Here is a 25,000-nt window from a genome sequence, read left to right on the forward strand (position 1 = left end):
TGAAAACCTTTTCACAATATTCTAATTTTGAATTTGGGGTTTTCATAAGCTGTAAGCCATAATCATCAAAATTATAACAAATAAAGGCTTGAAATATCTCACTTTGCATGTAATGAGTCTATATAATATACTAGTTTCACCTTTTAAGTTGAATTACTGAAATAAACTTTTGCACCATATTCTAATGTTTCCAGTTTCACCGGTAATTATAGCATTACTCTCACCTGGGAAAAGGAAATCCCAGACCAGTTTCACTTACATTTAAGTTTGTGTAAATGAAAAAAAACAAGTTCATAAAACTCAAAACAATGAAACAATTCAGATTACTTTGAATGTGTCAGTTTTGTGAATTTAAAATAAAATAAAGTTGTAAATAGATCATTTGATTGATTATTTGTTGAATAAATGGAACTGATGATTTTCTGAATGATCTGATCCAATCTTCTGACCTGTAATGCTCCAGAGTCATGATCACACACACACTGTGTGTTCAGAGGAGACCTGAGCGCCTGAGTCATGATCACACACACACTGTGTGTTCAGAGGAGACCTGAGCGCCTGAGTCATGATCACACACACACTGTGTGTTCAGAGGAGACCTGAGCGCCTGAGTCATGATCACACACACACTGTGTGTTCAGAGGAGACCTGAGCGCCTGAGTCATGATCACACACACACTGTGTGTTCAGAGGAGACCTGAGCGCCTGAGTCATGATCACACACACACTGTGTGTTCAGAGGAGACCTGAGCGCCTGAGTCATGATCACACACACACTGTGTGTTCAGAGGAGACCTGAGCGCCTGAGTCACGATCACACACACACTGTGTGTTCAGAGGAGACCTGAGCGCCTGAGTCATGATCTCATGATCACACACACACTGTGTGTTCAGAGGAGACCTGAGCGCCTGAGTCATGATCACACACACACTGTGTGTTCAGAGGAGACCTGAGCGCCTGAGTCATGATCACACACACACTGTGTGTTCAGAGGAGACCTGAGCGCCTGAGTCATGATCACACACACACTGTGTGTTCAGAGGAGACCTGAGCGCCTGAGTCATGATCACACACACACTGTGTGTTCAGAGGAGACCTGAGCGCCTGAGTCACGATCACACACACACTGTGTGTTCAGAGGAGACCTGAGCGCCTGAGTCACGATCACACACACACTGTGTGTTCAGAGGAGACCTGAGCGCCTGAGTCATGATCACACACACACTGTGTGTTCAGAGGAGACCTGAGCGCCTGAGTCATGATCACACACACACTGTGTGTTCAGAGGAGACCTGAGCGCCTGAGTCATGATCACACACACACTGTGTGTTCAGAGGAGACCTGAGCGCCTGAGTCATGATCACACACACACTGTGTGTTCAGAGGAGACCTGAGCGCCTGAGTCATGATCACACACACACTGTGTGTTCAGAGGAGACCTGAGTCTGGGTCTCCCGAGGGTGTATTCCCCATTCTGTCACTGATGGGGTTTGTTCCTGTTCAGTGTCGCCTTTTACAGCTTTGCTGCCATTGGCTTTAGACTTGCTTAGTTGGGGACACTACATGTAATATTCAACACTATTATTATTATCACTACACTATTATTGATCTCCTGCATTGACAGCATTATATGAGAACTGAACTGAGCTGGACGATGACATCACAGTTTTCTCCAGAGCGGCTGTATATATATATATATATGAACTAAATTAATAACTTTTTTTACAACAAAAATGAAGCATCACTTCCCTAAGCTGGACTGTGACGCTATTCTCTTCTGGAAACAAACTCTGTTGCATTATGTTCCTGTGAAGCTGCTTTGAAACACTAAATAAATGCCTGAAACACACTCTGTGGCCGTCATGATCACACACTCAGGAGGAGCTTTCACATTATTAATAATATTAACCCCCCCCCCCCTCTCTCTCTCTCTCTCCGTCTGTCTCTCACTCACTCACAGCGGGAGTATAAACACTCAGACTGACGCTCTACACTCTGACACTTACAAATATGTGCTTTTAAAATCATGTGTGTGTGTGTGTGTGTGTGTGTTCAGGAACGCAGGAGCTTGAAGAAACTCGTGCCAGAAGAGAGGAAGACGGATGCAGGAGAGAGAGACTCCAGCTTTACTACTGACCGTCGTGAACACACACACACACTGCAGGACAGATACAGACCGCTGCTGCATGCACAGGCAAGACACACACACACACACACACACACACTCTCTCACACACACTCACACTCTTACACACACACACACACACTGCAGGACAGATACAGACCGCTGCTGCACGCACAGGCAAGACACACACACACACACACACTCTCTCACACACACTCACACTCTTACACACACACACACACACACGCACACCGCAGGACAGATACAGACCACTGTTCCACGCACTGGCAAGACACACACACACACACACTCACTCACACACACTCACACTCTTACACACACACACACACACACACACACACACACATTGCAGGACAGATACAGACCGCTGCTGCATGCACAGGAAAGGCAAACACGCACACACACACACACACACACACACACACCTTTGTGATGTTTCAGCACACATTCACACATCCAGTCATGATTCATACGGTCATCATTAGTCATAAGCTTATATGTGTGTGTGTGTGTGTGTGTTTCAGGTGTCTGTGCTGATGGAGAGGATGGTGGATTCGCTGTGTGATTTACTCCACGACTCTCAGACGACACATTAATACATCTTTCGGTCTTTGTTGTCTAAAGTGTCAAATCTTGATTACGGTATACGTGTCAGTGTGTGCACTTTCACTGTCCAGAAGAACATCTCTCCTGCAGTGGGAAATCCCTTTCCTGAACCTTTCCTGAAACACCCGAACTGGCTGCTTATCTCTGGAATGATTCAGTAATATCATACGAGTGTTTAAGGAAGTTAACAATGAGCTTGCGGCGGCTGAAGGTGTAGCTGGTCACTGTTCTCTGCTGGTGGATGCTGGAACTGCGCCTTTATTTATGACCTCTGAAAGTATCCATATATATTCTGATCAAAATAAACATGTTTGCAAGCAACATTTGAATTGCACATATTTCAGTATTTTATGAAAACTCCTTCCTTTCTGATTAGTGCTTATGCAATGTGTTTTCTCTGTTATAGAGAGTTTATATATAAAATATGCAGAAAATAACAAAATATGTTCATCTGTATAATACAGTATAGCAGACAAAACCTTCATGAATAAATAAAATACAAACTCAAAAAAACTTTTTTTAACCCCAACCTGTGTTACACATATCGAGTCACACTATGGTGTTTTTTTGTATTTCATAAAACATTTTTTTTTTTTTTTTTTGGCAACCCAGCGTTGGGTTAAAGGGTTAATTCACCCAAAAAACAAACAATGAAATACATTGTCATCAAATACTCCCCCTCATGTCATGTCGTTTCAAACCCATAAGACTTTCATTCATCTTCATTATATAAATAAAGATAGTTTTGATGAAATTCAAGAGATTTCTGTCCCTCCATTGACAGCCTACTCAACTACCAACTAAAAAATTGAACGAATCACTCGGGTTTGAAACGGCATGAGTAATTAATTACTTAATTTAAATTTTTGGGTGAATTAACCCTTTTAATACTGTTCCCGCCAGCAATGGTTTAAATTGTAACAGTCGAAGCTGCAGTCTGATAAATGTCTACAACTTCTATAACTTTATATGTACTTTTTAAGTAAAAAAAACTGTTTTTTAAACAGTTTTTGTTTCGCTGAGGGACTCCGGCAGTGATGCGGTTAAATTATGCTGAGTGCGCAGAGCTCTCTCTCTCTCTCTCTCTCTCTCTCTCTCTCTCTCTCTCTCTCTCTCTCTCTCTCTCTCTCTCTCTCTCTCTCTCTCTCTCTCTCTCTCTCTCTCTCTCTCTCTCTCTCTCTCTCTCTCTCTCTCTCTCTCTCTCTCTCGTGATGATGACGGCTCGTGCCTCCTCCACACCGCATGCGTGAGTGTGTGTGTGTAGATGGATGGATCATTTCTCTCCCACATCACACCGAAAACACTGCAGCATCCACGCGATTCTCCTCCACAGATCGACGACAACACGAACAGATCCACCCGTATCCCTGTCTGTCGGCCAGATCCCAGGATTCATGCCAGTGTCCCAGGATTCCCGTCAGTGTATCGGATCGCGGATGCTCGCTGAGATGCTGCAGGTAAGCGGGCTTCGTTAATCTCCTCCATTAACCTGTCGTGTGTGTGTTACTGTGCTTGTCTGCTCGATTGTGGATGTTCTGTTAGAAGTGATTCTGTGGTGCTCAGTGCTGGAGCTGAAGGCCCACTGGAGCATTCACACACAGTCTTGAGTCTATTTCTGGTGTTCATTCTGATGCTGTGTGTGTGTGTGTGTGTGTGTGTGTGTGGGATCTGCTCATGTTGATCCTCTGGAGATCTAAAAACCATCTTGATGTTACATTATAGATCAGATCAGTGTGTTAGTTCTGTGTGTCATCTCTCCCCACAGTAAAAGTGAAGCACATCTTCCTTCTTTAAAGCATCATGATTCTAAAGAATCACAGAACACCAAGAAGATTCTTCATAGGAACTTGAGAATGTTCCACAACGACTTTATTAGAACTTTGAAACGTTTTATCATAGACATCACGGAATTCAAAAGGGTTAAATTACATAATTTATGAAATGTTCAGTTCACAAAAGGTAAAGTTACATCATAGGAACTTGAAAAGGTGATATTCTTTAGTTGGGATTTAACATGTCCTATGATGCCATGGAACTCAAAAGGGTAAAATTACATAATATATTAAATGTTCTAGGACTTTAATTAGTGTTTTATGACATTGTAGAGTTTAAAAGGCAGAGGTGGACAGTAACAAAGTACATTTACTGTACTTAAGAACACTTTTTGAGTATCTGTACTTTACTTGAGTATTATTTTTTCTGGAAACTTTTTACTTTAACTTTACTACATTTGAAAGACAAATATCAAACCTTTTACTCCACTACATTTCTGTCAAGGGCCTTGAGTAGAAAGTAACGTCAGGGATGATTTCGGTTGCAGGGGTTGCATTTTGGTTGTAAATGAACGTCTGGTTGACGTCAGAACTCTCGACTGATGTTGGTTTCTTACGTCAACCCGATTTTTAACCACAATATAACATCTGTCCAACATTGGAGATTAATGTCAATCTGACATTGGATTCTGACATCAACATGATTTTAATTTGCAACGTTGGGTTTGGTCTTCTAAATGCGAATTGTGTCATTGTTTTGGAGCACACTAGCTTATAGATAACAGTAAGGCTAACATATTCATACTAAAAGCCAAAGAACTGGGAACAGCCATTTGTGTGTCCGAAACCATTGTGGACGTTATTGAGTGACTTATTTAATCCCATGACTGGAACTGTGTTATAGAAATCAATGTGATATTGATATGAGGGCAGGTATAGATTCAGAGGCATTGACATTTACTTAAGTACTTTTAAAAACGAGGACTTCTTTACTTTTACTTAAAGGGATAGTTCACTTTAAAATGAAAATTCTGTCATCATATACTCACCCTCAAGTTGTTTCAAACCTGTATGAATTTCTATCTTCTGCTGAACACAAATGAAGTTATTTTCAAAAATGTCAGTAACCAAACAGTTACCAGGTCCCATTGACTTCCATAGTAGGAGAAAAAAATACTATGGTAATAATAATAACTATCGTTAAAAGAACCTTCAAACAATATTATGCTAAGAACGTTGACATTATGTTCTAGAACATTGCAGAACTAAAAAAGGTTCAATGACATCATGCATCGCTTAACGGGAGATGATCTTCAATATGGCTGCGTCGAATCTCTCAATCTCCAACGCAAGCAAAACTAGTTTTTGTTTTTTTGTAGAGCAATTATTTGATATACAAGTGAATACAAACCTTCAAGTTCTTCAGGAAGTTTTCTCCCAGGACAGGAGACAACATGACCGTTGATAAACCGATCCGGTTTAACCCAGCTTGGCAAACCAGCAGTGGGTTGCTATAACCCAGCAGGCTGGGTAGTTTGTGAGGTGGTGCATCACATCTACTGTCAGAAACATAACCCAGCAGTGGGTTACACGACAATGCGAAAATGACCCAACAGGCAGAACCCAGCAGTCGTCATAGTGACTTAAGGTTCTGCTGTAAGACTTTATTAGGACTTAACATGGTTTATGACGTCATAGTAGGGCTGTAAACGATTAATCGCGATTAATCGAATTCAAGATAAAAGTTTGCGTTTACATATGTGTGTGTGTATTGTGTATAATTATTTTGTTTACTGTATATAAATACACACACATGCATGTACTGTATATATTTAAGAAAAATTTGTTATTTATATATAAAATAGTTCTATTTATATAATATAAATCATATAAAAATATATATGCATTATATAAATATGTAAATATACACTCTAAAAAATGCTGGGTTATTTCAACCCAATTTTGGGTCAAATATGGACAAACCCAAACGTTAGGTTATAAATGTAATTAAAAAATGTAACCCAACGGCTGGGTTTGTCCATATTTGACCCAAAATTGGGTTGAAACAACCCAGCATTTTTTAGAGTGTATAAATGCAAATATTTCTCAAATATATACATGCATGTGTGTGTATTTATATATACAAAATAATTATACACAATACACACACATATATTAGAATAATCTGTGATCACTGCAGAAATATGGCGTGCAATAATTCAATAAGCAAAGCATTAAAAGGCCATTGCCAGAATGAAGCGCCTCCGTGGGGATGTTCTCGATGAGAGTGTGTCGTGTTGTGGAGCAGATGTCACGTTACTCGTGTGTGTGTGTGTGTGTGTGTGTGTTCACGTGTTTATTTCGTGACAATGGCCTGTAGTTCAACCAGGTCTACAAGCCAGTAGATCCGCCCCATCAACTGAGGTCATTAATGTTCTAACAATGTTTCATTTTGGATGAAACAACAAATTTTCTATATTGTAAACTGGGATTAATGGTCAACTAATATAGGAGTATCGGTTACACTTTACAAGAAAGTTATTTAACATTAGTTAACTACCTTAGTTAACATGAACTAAGAATGAACAATACTTCTTCAGAATTGATACATTTTAGTTAATATTAATCTCAACATTTACTAATACGTTATTGAAATGAAAGGTTGCATTTGTTACATTAGTTGAAGTACTAACATAAACAAATAATTAACAGCTGTATTTTTATTCACTAATATTAACAAAGATTAATAAATACTGTAGCACATGTATTACTCATTGTTAGTTCATGTTAGTTTATAGCCTACATTAACTAATGTTAACTAATGAACCTTATTGTGGTGTTACCGGATTATCAATGTCTGAAATTTAGCGCGCAGGAGGACTGATGATGAAAATACTGGTAATATTATACTCTTAAAAATAGGTTCTTTATTGGCATTGATGGTTCCATAAAGAATCTTTAACTTCCATGGAACTTTCCTCTGAACAAAAGGTTCTTTAGATTATTAAAATGCTCTCTTTTTTAAAGAACGGTTCACTGAAAGCTTCTTCTATGGCATCACCCTTTTGAAAGCTTTATTTTTAAGATTGTATTACAGTTTAATGATAGTAAATGAGACATAAACAAGCAGAATATGTACTCAAAATTCATAAAAAGGGCAAACTCAAACTTGTATTGCCCAAGTGAACATGGTTAATTGCTGATGCCAGTCATAAATCTCAAAAATTGGCAAATATCGGCTCATTATCCGGCCTGGCTGATATATCCGTGCGAGTGAAAACATTATTTTAACGTATTCACATTACGTTCTAGGAATAGTACATCATGTTGTTGAAAATGCATAATTACCGCTTCATCTAGACTAGATTGTCCTCATTATTTAAACATTGAAAACATTTGGAAACTGTACAAGAAATGGTTCCCACACTTATGATGATGTTCTTTAAAGGGAGCAGAACTTCACGACTGTCTCCAAAAACTCATAATATTATCAGAACCATTCTCAGATATTAATAACAACATTTTTGAAACATTCCCTTTTAGGAGATAATGTACCTCAAGGTATTCAAATATTGAATGATTAAGTGATCCATTCACATGTGAAACTCTAATTAAACAAAATATTTTTAGATTATAAACTAAAAGTGTGTTGTGTTTCTTCACACCAAAGCCCATCTTCATTAACCCCAATGATCTAGTTCTGAGAAGTGCTCATATCAGCGGCTCCTGGACTAGCAGTTTTACCATTTTGTCTTTGGAAACGTGTGGAAGGGATGTGGACTGTGTTTTGAAGACTCGTGGGTAAATGACGGGAGCTGATGAGCAGAGAGGAGCGCTGTGTTTAGGGAAGGAGGACAGGACAGGATTAGGTTTTGCCGCACACACACAAATGCAAAGTCGAGTGAGCCGTGAAGGGCAGAGGTGTGCCGTCGGGTGCGCTGACACTACAGTTTTACTGCTAAACACTGTTACTGTAAAATCCTGGTAATTGGTTAACGGTATGTTTGCTTACTCTACATGAGACTCATGTTATTTTACAGTAAAATACAGTAAAATGTAAAAAGTTTGAAGTAAAAAAATAACAAGTCATCTTATAATTTACAGCGAAAAAATACTTGCCATTGACTTTCCCAGAATTCTCTGTGCGGCAGCTCACATTTGATCGTTTTTCACTGAATTAACTTTCTTCATAGTTTTTCTTATCGATTAGGCAATGTGCATCATAGATCTTAAGTTGTAAACTCTTTCCCCGCCAGTGTTTTTTTTTATTATTATTTTTTACGTTTCCAGTCACCGCACGCATTTTTGATAATTTTCACAAAAGTTTCATGACCCACAGAATATTTTGTTTAATGAATATCTGAACCTGAAATATCAAAAGAAAGAACAGAGCCACTGCGTTTAAAAAAACAAACTTGTATTCTAGCTTCATGCATTCCTTTTTTAGCAATTAGCAATAACAACTTAATTAAATTAAAGACCTGGTCCTGATGCAAACTCAAGACTCATTCAGATTAAGTATAGTTCACCCGTCAGATTAAGTGTAGTTAACTCTTCAGATTAAGTGTAGTTAACTCTTCAGATTAAGTGTAGTTATCTCTTCAGATTAAGTGTAGTTATCTCTTCAGATTAAGTGTAGTTATCTCTTCAGATTAAGTGTAGTTAACCCGTCAGATTAAGTGTAGTTATCTCTTCAGATTAAGTGTAGTTAACCCGTCAGATTAAGTGTAGTTCACCCGTCAGATTAAGTGTAGTTATCTCTTCAGATTAAGTGTAGTTAACTCGTCAGATTAAGTGTAGTTCACCCGTCAGATTAAGTGTAGTTAACTCTTCAGATTAAGTGTAGTTAACTCTTCAGATTAAGTGTAGTTATCTCTTCAGATTAAGTGTAGTTATCTCTTCAGATTAAGTGTAGTTATCTCTTCAGATTAAGTGTAGTTAACCCGTCAGATTAAGTGTAGTTATCTCTTCAGATTAAGTGTAGTTAACCCGTCAGATTAAGTGTAGTTAACTCTTCAGATTAAGTGTAGTTATCTCTTCAGATTAAGTGTAGTTATCTCTTCAGATTAAGTGTAGTTATCTCTTCAGATTAAGTGTAGTTATCTCTTCAGATTAAGTGTAGTTCACCCGTCAGATTAAGTGTAGTTATCTCTTCAGATTAAGTGTAGTTAACCCGTCAGATTAAGTGTAGTTAACTCTTCAGATTAAGTGTAGTTAACTCTTCAGATTAAGTGTAGTTATCTCTTCAGATTAAGTGTAGTTAACTCTTCAGATTAAGTGTAGTTAACTCTTCAGATTAAGTGTAGTTAACCCGTCAGATTAAGTGTAGTTAACTCTTCAGATTAAGTGTAGTTATCTCTTCAGATTAAGTGTAGTTATCTCTTCAGATTAAGTGTAGTTAACCCGTCAGATTAAGTGTAGTTATCTCTTCAGATTAAGTGTAGTTCACCCTTCAGATTAAGTGAGTAACTATTCAGATTAAGTGTAGTTAACCCTTCAGATTAAGTGTAGTTCACCCTTCAGATTAAGTGTAGTTAACCCTTCAAATTAAGTGTAGTTAACCCTTCAGATTAAGTGTAGTTAACCCTTCAGATTAAGTGTAGTTCACCCTTCAGATTAAGTGTAGTTAACCCGTCAGATTAAGTGTAGTTAACCCGTCAGATTTAGTGTAGTTCACCCTTCAGATTAAGTGTAGTTAACTCTTCAGATTAAGTGTAGTTAACCCGTCAGATTAAGTGTAGTTAACTCTTCAGATTAAGTGTAGTTATCTCTTCAGATTAAGTGTAGTTATCTCTTCAGATTAAGTGTAGTTAACCCGTCAGATTAAGTGTAGTTAACCCTTCAGATTAAGTGTAGTTCACCCTTCAGATTAAGTGTAGTTAACCCGTCAGATTAAGTGTAGTTAACCCGTCAGATTAAGTGTAGTTAACCCGTCAGATTTAGTGTAGTTCACCCTTCAGATTAAGTGTAGTTAACTCTTCAGATTAAGTGTAGTTAACCCGTCAGATTAAGTGTAGTTAACTCTTCAGATTAAGTGTAGTTATCTCTTCAGATTAAGTGTAGTTATCTCTTCAGATTAAGTGTAGTTAACCCGTCAGATTAAGTGTAGTTATCTCTTCAGATTAAGTGTAGTTCACCCTTCAGATTAAGTGAGTAACTATTCAGATTAAGTGTAGTTAACCCTTCAGATTAAGTGTAGTTCACCCTTCAGATTAAGTGTAGTTAACCCTTCAGATTAAGTGTAGTTAACCCTTCAGATTAAGTGTAGTTAACCCTTCAGATTAAGTGTAGTTCACCCTTCAGATTAAGTGTAGTTAACCCGTCAGATTAAGTGTAGTTAACCCGTCAGATTTAGTGTAGTTCACCCTTCAGATTAAGTGTAGTTAACTCGTCAGATTAAGTGTAGTTAACCCGTCAGATTAAGTGTAGTTAACCCGTCAGATTAAGTGTAGTTAACTCGTCAGATTAAGTGTAGTTAACTCTTCAGATTAAGTGTAGTTAACCCGTCAGATTAAGTGTAGTTAACCCGTCAGATTAAGTGTAGTTAACCCGTCAGATTAAGTGTAGTTAACCCTTCAGATTAAGTGTAGTTAACTCTTCAGATTAAGTGTAGTGAACTCTTCAGATTAAGTGTAGTGAACCCTTCAGATTAAGTGTAGTTAACCCGTCAGATTAAGTGTAGTTAACCCGTCAGATTAAGTGTAGTTAACTCTTCAGATTAAGTGTAGTTAACTCGTCAGATTAAGTGTAGTTAACCCGTCAGATTAAGTGTAGTTAACCCGTCAGATTAAGTGTAGTTAACTCTTCAGATTAAGTGTAGTTAACTCTTCAGATTAAGTGTACTTAACCCGTCAGATTAAGTGTAGTTAACTCTTCAGATTAAGTGTAGTTAACTCGTCAGATTAAGTGTAGTTAACCCGTCAGATTAAGTGTAGTTAACCCGTCAGATTAAGTGTAGTTAACTCTTCAGATTAAGTGTAGTTAACTCGTCAGATTAAGTGTAGTTAACCCGTCAGATTAAGTGTAGATCACCCGTCAGATTAAACCCTTCACTCTCCAGTGTCGCTTGACTGAAAGAAACACGGCTCATGCCGACTGTGACGTGAGTCAGAGCGTGCCGCTGTCATCTGGTGGTCTCTGGGAGCCCGTGGGCTGATGGGTAACAGCGTGAGTCGGCTCTTTGGGGGCGTTTGTGACTCATGCATGACACATTTATTCATTAGCAGATGCTTTCAGGCAGCATTTTACCACAGATTACAGGCCCAATGATTAAAGCATCTGAAATGCTGCCTGAAAGATGCTTTAATCATTGGGTCTGTAATCTGGGAATCGAACCCTTCACCTGAATGTTGCGAGCGGGGAAGTAGATAAAGTGTACGGGCCGTCTGAAGGACGATTGTTTTGCCGCTCAAAACAATCGAGTGGATGTTTTAGAGCCTGAAAGACTGATAACGCCGACCCACTTTCTGTGCCCGTGTTTTTTAAGATAAGTGCTAACTGGAGAGCCGAGCTGAATTATTGATGATCCTGAAAATGGTAATCCCTCTGGTCTCGCTGCAAATGAAGAGGGAGGGGGCATTTTTAATTAGCTCAACTGTGTCCGCTAATGTGTTCAAAAGCTTGTTAACCCTCTACGGACCACGTGATGATGAACACAAACTACAACAAACCAGGTTTAGGAAATGACTTTTGACCTCTGACCCAGTAAACGGTCTTTTATACTTCACAATGCACTATAAAATTAAACATTTAAAGGCATATTTTATTTGTAAATGGAAAAATTAACTGTAAACTTCTTTCAAATTAATTGTATGTTTTAAAAAAATCACATTTTATTTATTCACTAACAATAAAGCAATACTTTGATATATCTTTTTTTATCTTACTTTTTATTGATTTTAGTTATTTTTATAATTTTTTATTAGTTTAATTTTGAATTTATATAATTCAAAATAAATAACTGTATTATTTTTTTTTTTTTTTTTATTGTAGTACCTCAACTTTTGAAAATTTGAAAGAATGAAAGGCCACACATTATTTTCATATTTTTTTTGAAGTTTAAGTTTTTTATCTAATATTTTTATTTAGTATTCATTTCAATAAAACAATTTTAATAGTTTCAATTAGCAATAACAACCGTGATTCTGATGTAGAAGAGAGTTGCGTAAGGTTGTGGTTGCTATGTGGTTGCTAAGGTTTTCTGAGTTGTTTTTAGTGTGTTGCCAAGTAGTTTCTGAATGCATTATAGTCATGTTTCATCTGCACGACACCAATATGGATATATTAATGTTTATAATCATCTATATCAATACACTTTAAACATGCTAATTTGTACTAAATATGCCATACAGACCATTTACATTTTAAATAATTCTGAAGACAAAATGTCTCAGATTTTTTTTGAAGACAAAAATATCTACTTAGGTTTGTAGCCTTGGTAACTAAAATACTCAATCCCTTTACAGAGAACAAAACTAGCATTCCATAAAACTATGAGTCAATATGACTTCATGAAGCCGAGAAGCATTTAATTACAGCTTTTGAAGTGTAAAACCACCTGTTTTTTTTATGCGTGTGATTTATAAATGTCGTGTTAATGTGTGTGTCTCTCTCTCACACAGCTCTGGCTCTCTTTAGCGTGAGCGTCTGCCTCGTCCCACACACACCGTCACCATGACGACCTCGGCCCTGCGCCGGCAGGTGAAGAACATCGTGCACAACTACTCGGATGCGGAGATCAAGGTGCGGGAGGCGACCTCCAACGACCCCTGGGGCCCGTCCAGCTCGCTGATGTCGGAGATCGCAGAGCTGACCTTCAGCGTCGGGGCCTTCAGCGAGGTCATGGCCATGGTGTGGAAACGCCTCAACGACCACGGCAAGAACTGGAGACACGTCTACAAGGTGCCCGAGTCTGTTCTCGAGGGCCTCCAGGGGACTTACAGGGAGAGTTCACCCAAAAATGAAAATTAGCCCATGATTTACTCACCCTGAAGCCATCATAGGTGTTTCTTCCACTTTCTTCTTTCAGAGGAATACAATCTGAGTTATATAAAAAATGTCCTGGCTCTCCCAAGCTTTAGAATGGCAGTGAATGACTTTTTCTGTTTTAAAGTCCATAAAAGTGCATCTGTCCATCATAAAAGTGCATCTGTCCATCATAAAAGTGCATCTGTCCATCATAAAAGTGCATCTGTCCATCATAAAAGTGCATCTATCCATCATAAAAGTGCATCTGTCCATCATAAAAGTGCATCTATCAATCATAAAAGTGCATCTATCCATCATAAAAGTGCATCTATCATCATAAAAGTGCATCTATCCATCATAAAAGTGCATCTATCCATCATAAAAGTGCATCTATCCATCATAAAAGTGCATCTATCCATCATAAAAGTGCATCTATCCATCATAAAAGTGCATCTATCCATCATAAAAGTGCATCTGTCCATCATAAAAGTGCATCTATCCATCATAAAAGTTCATCTATCCATCATAAAAGTGCATCTGTCCATCATAAAAGTGCATCTATCAATCATAAAAGTGCATCTATCCATCATAAAAGTGCATCTGTCCGTCATAAAAGTGCATCTATCCATCATAAAAGTGCATCTGTCCATCATAAAAGTGCATCTATCCATCATAAAAGTGCATCTGTCCATCATAAAAGTGCATCTGTCCATCATAAAAGTGCATCTATCCATCATAAAAGTGCATCTATCCATCATAAAAGTGCATCTGTCCATCATAAAAGTTCATCTGTCCATCATAAAAGTGCATCTGTCCATCATAAAAGTTTAAAGTGCGAGTTTGGTCTTTTATATCACTGTAGTTAAGCTACGTTAAGCGTTTAATATGTCCAGCAATCCTGAATTATTGAAGTAAATCCAGTAGCCTACTGCAGCACATCGCCGCGATATAAAGTTAAGGCAACTAAACAACCAAGAGAAATATATGTCTACCTCAAATGTAACATTTGTTCTGTACATTTGTTAGTTCTCGTTCACGGTAGAGAGATGCATGTAGGCTACACAGGGACCGTGAAGACACTGAATTAAACATAAAAACAGTCCTCATAATAATCACAAATACACCTACATTTCTATAAATCAGTGTTTATGAATGAATGGCTTGCTCTAACTGTTGCTCTGGTCTTCGTCAACAACACGCGCTTGCACCTCCTGCTGGTGAGATCGATTAACAGCAGATGGAGATTATGCTCGGTAATCTACTGCTTTTCCTGCAGTTCCTGGAGGTCACTGTTGAATTTACTGTCGAATTTGAACCACTGAATTTGTGGAAGCGAATTTGTAAAGCGAAATAAAGTGGACCGAAAATTGCCCGTTGAATATTATAGGTTGTATTTTTAAACAGTTTGAATATTTTGGAAGTGAAATATGAAAGGTGAAAATGGATTATTGAATTTTTATGAATGAAAATGTGTTTGAAATGTTTTGAATTGAAATATTCACAGCTTAAATATACAACCATGTTGAATTTCAGCCCATAAAAATGCAAGCCCTAAAAATACAATGCATTAAAATGCAAGCATGGTTAATGCAATGCATATTTTTTTCAAGTAGTGCAATTCAACAGGCTTTTATGTTTCAAAAACATTTGTCATTATTTTACTTCCATAGGTTAGTTTCTTAACACCGGTAACACCGTCAACACAGACTATCGTAGCAAGACTAATCTAATTTACAAAGTATATAATGATGAGCTGGTGTCATGTGTATTTATGGACTATCTGGCCAATATATATATATATATATATATAATGATTTTGAGTTATTCCTAGTTTATTTCCAGGCTAATTAATGGGTTTACGAGATTTCTAGTCTAATTTAAAAAGTATAATTAATGAGTTTGAAAGATTTATAGTCTAATGATTTCAAGTGATTTCTAGTCTAATTTGCAAAGTATGTGTGTGTGTGTGTGGTCCAGGCTCTGACACTGCTGGACTATCTGGCCAAGACGGGTTCGGAGCGGGTCGCCCAGCAGTGCCGCGAGAACGCCTTCACCATCCAGACGCTGCGCGACTTCCAGTACGTGGACCGGGACGGGCGGGACCAGGGCGTGAACGTGCGCGAGAAGGCCAAGCATCTGGTGTCTCTGCTGCGGGACGAGGAGCGTCTGAGGCAGGAGAGAGCGCAGGCGCTGAAGACCAAAGAGAGGATGGCGGGCGGGGGGGCGGTTCCTCCCGCGTGTCCCAGCCGGCGCAGCAGTCAGCCTAGCATGGCCGCGCTGTACGGGGAGGAGTTTAGCCAGTCCAGGGGATCCCCGTCCTCCTTCAACTGTGAGTAGGGTTGGGTGCCCAACTCGGTACTTTTAAAGGTGCACTGTGTAGTTTTAGCTGCATCTAGTGGTGAGGTTGCGAACTGCACCCAACAGAAGTTACGGTGGCCGACAGGAAATAAATGATAAACTCTAAAGACTCCAACTTTTTTCTTTGTAACATCTTGTTCAGGTTTGATTCTAATTATAATGTAACATTATTGGGAAAAAAAAGTTGTTGTTTTTTCAGTGCAAAAAAAAGCCAAACTTCATAATTTCATAATATGTAGATATGAATCCAACTGGAAAAACTTGTGAAAATATGTATTTCCGTTCAAATAGTGGACTAAACCACGTCAAATTATCCATGTGATCCCCATGAATGAAAGCTAGAAATTTGGGTATTTTATAAAGTGATTTTTACATGAAAAGCTGTTTTCTTTTTTTTATAAAAAACCTATTTAAAAAATATTTTGTAATTTATTTATATACATTTAAAAAATATAATAAATCCTCCAAAAACTGCACAAATGTGGAGTAAAAACATGAATAAACTGAGTAATATTACATTTATAAAACAAAAACAAAAAAAATATTTTGTTGTCTGAGTGTAAACCGCAAACGAACAGCGCACAAGGGTTAAAATAATATGTTATTGCGGATATTATTGTTGCTTGTTGATCGTTGTGTCAGTGTTTTATTCGCTGACTTTAGCTAAAGCTTCTTTGCATGAAGAACAGCAATAGTGACGAAACGCGTTTGTCCGCTCAGGGCCACCGTAGAAACATGATGATGTAAGGAGACCCGCGGTGTGTGTAGATAGAAATGCTCATTCTAAGCTAATAAAAACATAACGGTTCATTAAGTAAGGTCTTTATACACCACTGACAACAGTTATGTATATGATATTGCATTTCTGTCAACAGATCCTCCTAAATATTACACACTGCACCTTTAAGTTTTGATTTATTTATAAGGCGAAATTAAATCATCCCGAGTCTCATCACAGCTGCTTCTGTCATGTGCTGTGGTGTGTTTATAGTCTAATGAGGCCGTGTGACAGCCACACACACACACACACACAGTATAACTGAAGGGAGATGGTGATGCTTTATGACAGTAATCTCATACATCACACTCATAAATATAAGCATTAATGTTGGTTCACTCTGTCTGTCAGCGTCGTCCTCGTCTCCCCGAGCCTCTGATCTGGAACAGACTCGACCGCAGACCAGCGGAGAAGAAGAACTACAACTGCAGCTCGCACTGGCCATGAGCAGAGAGGTACACACACACGCGCACACACACACACACTCTCACACACACACACACACACTCACACCGCAGACCAGCGGAGAAGAAGAACTACAACTGCAGCTCACACTGGCCATGAGCAGAGAGGTACACACACACACACACACACACTCACACTCACACACACACACACACTCTCACACACACACACACACACACACACACTCACACCGCAGACCAGCGGAGAAGAAGAACTACAACTGCAGCTCGCACTGGCCATGAGCAGAGAGGTACACACACACACACACACACACACACTCACACACACACACACACACACTCTCACACACACATACACACACACACACACACACTCTCACACACACACACACACACCGCAGACCAGTGGAGAAGAAGAACTACAACTGCAGCTCGCACTGGCCATGAGCAGAGAGGTACACACACACACACACACTCACACACACACACACACTCTCACACACACACACACACACACACACACACACACTCACACCGCAGACCAGCGGAGAAGAAGAACTACAACTGCAGCTCGCACTGGCCATGAGCAGAGAGGTACACACACACACACACACACACACTCACACACACACACACACTCTCACACACACACACACACACACACACACACACACACACACACACACACACACTCACACCGCAGACCAGCGGAGAAGAAGAACTACAACTGCAGCTCGCACTGGCCATGAGCAGAGAGGTACACACACACACACACACACACACACACTCACACACACACACACACACTCTCACACACACATACACACACACACACACTCTCTCACACACACACACACACACACACACACACACCGCAGACCAGTGGAGAAGAAGAACTACAACTGCAGCTCGCACTGGCCAGGAGCAGAGAGGTACACACACACACACACACTCACACACACACACACACACTCACACTCACACACACACACACACACACCGCAGACCAGCGGAGAAGAAGAACTACAACTGCAGCTCGCACTGGTCATGAGCAGAGAGGTACACACATTTTATATACTTTATTTGATTCCACATTACAAGTTAATTTCATTAGGAATCAAATTTTTTGAATAGTCCAACAGATTGACACAGGTCAGCACATTGCTAAAAGATTAAGCAGTTCTAAGGATACAGAAAGCATCGCCTTTTCCAAACAAACATGCTTCCTGTAATGGATGAGATGGAACAGTACTTTGCCAGTTGTTTGGCCCTTGTCTTAGCAATCCCCCCAATGCAAAGTCCGCGGACCGCTAGCCTGTGTACATGACCTAGACTACCGAACACTAGCGCAATAAGACGACATTTATACCCAAGGTTCTCAATGGTTGTTATCAATGACTGATACTTTAGAGTCTTAGAACAGTACGAATCCTCCATAAATAAGTCAAATGCACATGACACTTCAAATAGTGTCACTCTTTTTCCATTCAGAGAGATGTTAATGATATCTGGTGTATTAGCCAGCCCTACGAAAGTGTTTGTAGGCGAGTTAAACCAGTCACATTGCACAGTAGTGTGTTTAAAAATCTGCTCATCACCCACACAGGGAATCTGAGCAGCAATGAGGTCCACAAGTCTATCATGTCGGGCGATATATAGTCCTTTAAATGATGGGCAACTGTTCATGATGTGAGCTACTGACTCGAGGTGTTGAGGGGGGTCATGCAGCGTGCAGAGGGGCGAGTGTGTGGAGGGAAACCACACTGATAAGTTGTATTTTGTAGGAAGCACTTGCAGGCGTGCTTTTACGCAGAAAAGTAGGATGTCCTCACTGATGCTGGCATTGGTATAGATGGTGTGTGATGCAGAGTGGTCAGCACAGGGGAGTTTTGCCAACTTTCCCTGGAGTTTCAGGCCGGACCAGTACTCCATATTTTGGGCTCTTTGAGTAGATAAGAGAGTTTGCCTTGATGTTCTGGGCTGGAGCAGGAGAACAGTGTTGTTATGGTGCAGTCTAGCCTCCACGATGACAGATGGGTCCTCTACGACCGCATCAGAGACCTCTACAGGCAGGCAGTGCGAGGTCCACTTCAGGTCAGTGCCAGTCCTCCAGCATAAGTCGTTTAGATCTGGCCAGTCTGAGGACACACCAAATCCTTGTGCTCGTCCATCCAACTTTCCATTAGTCTTTCTTTTAAAGCCCAGGAAGCTATCATCTCCGCCGCAGTGCAGCACCTTACGTTTTTTAAAATCCAGTAATAGGGATGCCCTGGCCCTCTGCCTCACGCTGGCGTCGTCACAGTTCAGCATGTTGGTGAGGTGGGACTGTCTTGTGGCGGTGTACTCCCACATGCAGTGTGTGTGTGTGTGTATGTGTGTGTGTGTACTCCCACATGCAGTGTGTGTGTGTGTGTGTGTGTACTCCCACATGCAGTGTGGCACTCCAAGCCCCCCGTCCTGTCTTTTCTGGAAAATAAAGCATCTTGTAGAATGGGAGTTTAGACAAAGCCATTTCCTAACTACACTCACGGTTTTGTTATCCATTTCGCGCAATACTTTTTGCGGAATATGGACATTTGCAAAAAGATGTTGAATTTTAGAAAACGCTATGTCTCTTATTGCTTGCACTTTTAGAGTGACAGGAAGAGGTGATGCATCAATGAGATCCAGTCTGGTCATAAACTGATGTGCCATGTCAGTCACTTGCAGACTCCATTCTCCAGCGATGTTGAACTTGTGACCCAGATAGTTGTAGGTCTCGTGTCTAGTGTACACTCTGAGTGGCTGGTCTAGGATGGTAAAGGAGGGGGGTTGGTCGGTTGCCACCGCTCCTCCTCTCATAAAAGACTGCACATTTACTGTGCTTTACCTGTAAAGGCCGGACCATGTCAGGAATCTGTCGGTGCATGACAGCATGTTTTTGACTGCACCCTCATCTCGTGATGCGATGACCACATCATCAGCATAACCCTGAACTGGGTTCGGTGACAGGACGTGGGGCGGGGCATGTGCACCATTTTAGCCATTGATTTATTGCAATTATAAAGTTCACAGCACTCCATGGACAACCAGTTTTGATTCCTACCTCCAGCGGTATTGGTCTGGTAAGATCTTTTCCACAGATAACTTGTAGGTAGGAATCACAGTATATATCCTTTATTATGTCCACATAGATCTTAGGGAGCTGTATCTCTTCCAGTGCATCAATCATGACTCGATGAGGCAATGTGCCAAAGGCATCTCTGAAGTCAAGAAATACAATGTACAGCTTAGCAGACTCATGCTTAAAATCGTCAATGGCAGTTTTTAAGCAAAAAACATGTTCATTCATGCCTTGTCGCTCAATGTAAGCTTTTTGTTTGTTAGACAGAATTCCAGCATCAACCAGCCAAGGTAATATTCTTGAAAGCAGACACTTCATAAAGACTTTGTAAACAGATGGTAATAAAGAGATGTCCCTCCATGTTGAGGGGTCTTCTGGTACATTGTCTTTTGTGTTTGTGGCTACACACACACACACACACACACACACACTCACACCGCAGACCAGCGGAGAAGAAGAACTACAACTGCAGCTCGCACTGGCCATGAGCAGAGAGGTACACACATACACAAACACACACACACACACACACACACAAAGTGAATCAATCAAATTTAACTTTAGCTGGACAGTAACTTTATTCTAGAGCTGAACAATCCAGAACAATCTCTGTTACTGTAAAGCTGCTTTGAAACAATATATTTGTATAGTTTAAATATAGTTTCCGCAGTGTTTGACTGGCCTGCTGGCACTGACCCCTTCCTCCTCCTCTAATTATATTTCTGTGTTCCTCTCATGTATTTTCCTGGATCTGCTGAATGTGACTGAGCTCATTAACCTCCTGCTCTTTTAATCCTAATTAATCTGTTCACTAACTAACTATCTGACCGACCTACGGCGCCCCCTTCAGGACGGTGTGTGTGTGTGTGTGTGTTGATCATGTGTCCTGTCCCGCAGGAGCAGCGCGGTCACCATGGAGACGACCCTCAGACTCGTCTGCAGAAGGTCGTGGAGGAGGGCGAGAGACTGTCAGAGGTGAGAGAGAGAGAGAGAGAGTGTGTGTGTGAGAGAGAGAGAGAGAGAGAGAGAGAGAGAGAGAGTGTGTGTGTGTGAGAGAGAGAGAGAGAGAGAGAGTGTGTGTGTGAGAGAGAGAGAGAGAGAGAGAGAGAGAGTGTGTGAGAGAGAGAGAGAGAGAGAGTGTGTGTGTGTGAGAGAGAGAGAGAGAGAGAGAGAGAGAGAGAGAGACTGGCTATGTTTACATGAGTTAAATGGGTTTCCCGTCTTTCTATAATTATCCATTCGCTCAGTGTCTGTGAAGTGGAGCAGGACAACGTCCCCCCAGTGCTCGTTTCTCATCCACAGACGGCTGGTTTGGGGCGTTTGTAATGCGTGATAAATATAAACAGCAGCGGTTCATATGCTCAGTGTCTCCAAATTATGACCAGAAATGGATAAATATTAAGTCTGCTGTTTAAAACAAATAAAGAAGTAATGTAGGAGAATGGTTATTATGCGTAAACAGCGGGAAACTCTGTACGTCAAAACATCTATCCCGAGATCTGAAGCTTGTGACATAAACGCGATCACATGTTTAGAGTTCATGTGAACATTACGTTCAGATCCATCAATCCACCGAACACCAGCAGATCTGCTGACGCCTGCTTTCCTCTCACAGTCGGCCATCATCGACCTGGTGGATGTGTTCGGTCCCGCGCCGCTGACCCACGACCCCTGGGACGCCCCGCCCACCTGCCCCGTGACCTCTGACCCCTGGGAGTCTGCCGGTCAGTCAGCGAGTCCACGCATTCATTTGTAATAATAGTTGGAGATCTCCTCTGCACGTCACCAAAGAAATCTTGCTGGCACGATGTGAATGCGTCGTTATATTGTACAAATGTGAACATTGATCAGTATTTTGTTATGTAGCATTACACTTTTTTACGTTCTTTCTGATTTTTCACATGAAATCTACATTGATGTATATACACAGTTGTCACAGCATCTTTTGCGTATAGATCTTAATAACATTTCCACGTTGGTGGATCAGTATTTTGTTAACCGTTGTGAAAAAAAAAAAATGTTTTCAGTGTTGAAATAACAACTTTATTGTAATAGTAAAAAAGTTAAAATCCACAGTGTCATTGAGATACTATTAACAGTGTTTATTAATAGTTTGAATTCGTTTTTATAGTTAAGGTTTTAGTAATTGTATTGTGTTTTTTTGTCATTGTATAAGGTTCTGTCTATATAAGCTATTTTTTACTCACTTATTTATCAGTTTTAGTTTCAGTCTTAAACGTAACTTGAGAGAAACTGGTTTATACTTAAAAGAAGATAAATCTATGAGTTGATCGCTTCTCAGGTAAATGTTGTAAGGATGCTCCAGACATGTTGAAGGATGTCTCACAGTGGGTGTGGATGTTGTTCTGCTTCAGCTGTTGTGAAGTCCAATAACCCAGTGGTTGGTAGTCCCTGGACGGCCCGCCCCCCCTCCAGTAGCCCCGCCCACCCCTGGGGAACCCACCAATCGCCTCCTGACCCCTGGGAGGCCCCGCCTTCAAACGCCACCTCTAATATGGGTGGAAAAGCCTGGAGGAGCCCAGCGCGACAAAGTGAGAACATTTTAAACACGTTTTCACAGTGATGACCCAGTACATTAATATTTACTTTAGAGAATAAAGATAGCTTTAATATCAGGGGCAAAAAGTAGTTCAAACAAACTCATTTTAATTTCATTTCATACAGTTTGTGGCATAGAAACAACACCAGATATACTTTTTTTATATTTAAAGTAGGGCTGGGCATCGATTAATCGTGATTAATCGCACCCAAAACAAAATAAAAGTTTGTGTTTACATAATATATGTGTGTGTACTGTGTATAATTAATATAATATGTATATATTTAAGAAAAAATTGTTATTTATATATAAAATATTTATATATAATTTGAATTATGTATAAATATATACGCAGTATATACATGCAAATATTTCTGAATTGTATACATGCATGTGTGTGTATTTATATACACGGTACACACACATATATAGCATGTAAACACACTTTTTGGATGCGATTAATCGTTGCCCAGCACTAATTTAAAGTGAAAGTTTGTGTTTCTTTAGAGATCCATCTCTGTATTCTCTGCTCTTCGTTCCAGTCCCGAGTGGGAAGGACCCGTTTTCCATTCCAGAGGAGGAGGAGGAGCTTACTGTGGAGGGGGAGGGGCCTATAGTGGAAGGGGAGGGGCCTATCCAAGTGTTCAGCCCTCGCTGTGAGAGTCCTGCAGGTCCTCATCACACCGTCCACACACTCGTTTCCCTCTCTGAGTTGAGTCGAAGCTCATTCGCATCTCTCGTTCCAGATGCCGACCAGTTCGGCGAGTTGGTGGCGGGCGTTCAAGTGAACGGGTGGGGAAACGACAGCCCGGAGACCTTTGACCTCTCTCGTCTCGGGCCTCCCATAGACGCGGTGACCCAGAGACAGTGCCGGACCCCTGAAGCGTTCCTCGGACCCACCGCTGCCTCCCTCGTGAACCTGGACACACTGATCCCAGCCAACCCGCCGGCCAAGAGCAAAAACCCCTTTCTGTCAGGTAGCAACACTTCATTCACACTCGCTGCTGATGTGTCTAGTTTTAAAGGAGTAGTTCACTCGAAAATGTATTTCTCCTGATAATTTACATACCCCCACGTCATCCAAGATGGTAATGTCTTTCGTTCTTCAGTCGAAAAGAAATTAAGGTTCAACAATCCAGAATGTTCTCCATATAGGGACTTCAATGGTCCAGCGGGTCGAAGGTCCAGATGTGAGTTTCAGTGCAGCTTCAAAGTCTCTCACGATCCAGACGAGGAATAAGAGTCTTATCTAGACAAACCAGCGGCCATTTTATAACAGAATAAACATTTATATACTTTATAACCACCAATGCTCATCTTGCAACATGATTACCGTATTTTCCGGAGTATAAGTCGCATCAGTCAAAAAATGCATCATGAAGAGGAAAAAACATATATAAGTCGCACTGGACTATAAGTCGCATTTATTTAGAAATTTATTTCACAAAATCCAAGACCAAGAACAGACATTTAATCTGGAAAGTTATTCAGCTCCACAACAGCACACAGAACAACAGCTGAATAGTGTCCGGTGTGTTAGCGTAACTCATTAACAGTTATTCAGCGACACAATTAAAGAACATATACCTGTGAGGCTGAATAGGCTAAACTAACATTAGCCGGCGAGTCCAACAAGTTACCGGTCAGCAAGTTCACCAAGCTCCCGATCTCATTCCTCAACACTGAATCCACTGAACTCTTCATCCTCGGTGTCGCTCCTGAACAACTCCGCTAACTAGAGCGCCCTCTCGCGGCTGTAGACGGTAATGTGTTCTCTTGGTTCATCTCAGTCAGTATGAGTTAGTTTTGATATATAAGTCGCACCTGACTATAAGTCGCAGGACCAGCCAAACTATGAAAAAAAGTGTGACTTATAGTCCGGAAAATACGGTACGTAATGCGTGGTGCATCACAGAGCTAGTGCAAGACGAGCATTCGTGGTTAAAAAGTGTTATTTTATTCAGAAAATATGGTTTCTCTAGATAAGATTCTGGGATCGTGTCGAGACTTTGAAGCTGCACTGAAACTCACACTTGGACCTTCAACCCGTTGGTCCCCATTGAAGTCACTATATGGAGAACAATCCTGGAATGTTTTCCTCCAAAACCTTCATTTATTTTCGACTGAAGAAACAAAGACATGGACATCTTGGATGACGTGAGTAAATGATCAGGAAAGTTTAATTCTGAAGTGAACTAATCTTTGATTGGCTGATTGTGTGTCTCAGGTCTGAGCTCGCCGTCTCCCACAAACCCTTTCCACTGTGAGCCGGCCAGACTGACCC

General features: G+C 40.4%; 2 protein-coding genes across 2 annotated transcripts in view; both read left to right on the forward strand.

Annotated features, from left to right (window-relative positions):
• Positions 1–3,233, forward strand: part of mycbpap (mycbp associated protein) — a 25,527-nt gene extending 22,294 nt beyond the window's left edge. Inside the window, exons 18-19 of the mRNA XM_079616204.1 lie at positions 2,058–2,195; positions 2,672–3,233. Coding sequence (XP_079472330.1) covers positions 2,058–2,195; positions 2,672–2,743 — 210 coding nt within the window. The 3' untranslated portion in view covers positions 2,744–3,233. The remainder of the gene's footprint in view (positions 1–2,057; positions 2,196–2,671) is intronic.
• A 730-nt stretch (positions 3,234–3,963) lies between these two features.
• The window catches only part of epn3b (epsin 3b), a 21,486-nt gene continuing 449 nt past the window's right edge, over positions 3,964–25,000 (forward strand). Inside the window, exons 1-10 of the mRNA XM_079616137.1 lie at positions 3,964–4,210; positions 13,147–13,426; positions 15,470–15,821; positions 16,980–17,083; positions 21,054–21,131; positions 21,772–21,880; positions 22,532–22,708; positions 23,259–23,387; positions 23,463–23,693; positions 24,944–25,000. The exon at positions 24,944–25,000 is cut by the window's right edge and continues 449 nt beyond it. Of these exons, the coding sequence (XP_079472263.1) occupies positions 13,199–13,426; positions 15,470–15,821; positions 16,980–17,083; positions 21,054–21,131; positions 21,772–21,880; positions 22,532–22,708; positions 23,259–23,387; positions 23,463–23,693; positions 24,944–25,000 (1,465 nt within the window). The 5' untranslated portion in view covers positions 3,964–4,210; positions 13,147–13,198. The remainder of the gene's footprint in view (positions 4,211–13,146; positions 13,427–15,469; positions 15,822–16,979; positions 17,084–21,053; positions 21,132–21,771; positions 21,881–22,531; positions 22,709–23,258; positions 23,388–23,462; positions 23,694–24,943) is intronic.

This window comes from Phoxinus phoxinus, assembly GCF_949152265.1.
Source record: "Phoxinus phoxinus genome assembly, chromosome: 6".
NCBI classification, from domain to species: Eukaryota; Metazoa; Chordata; class Actinopteri; order Cypriniformes; family Leuciscidae; genus Phoxinus; species Phoxinus phoxinus.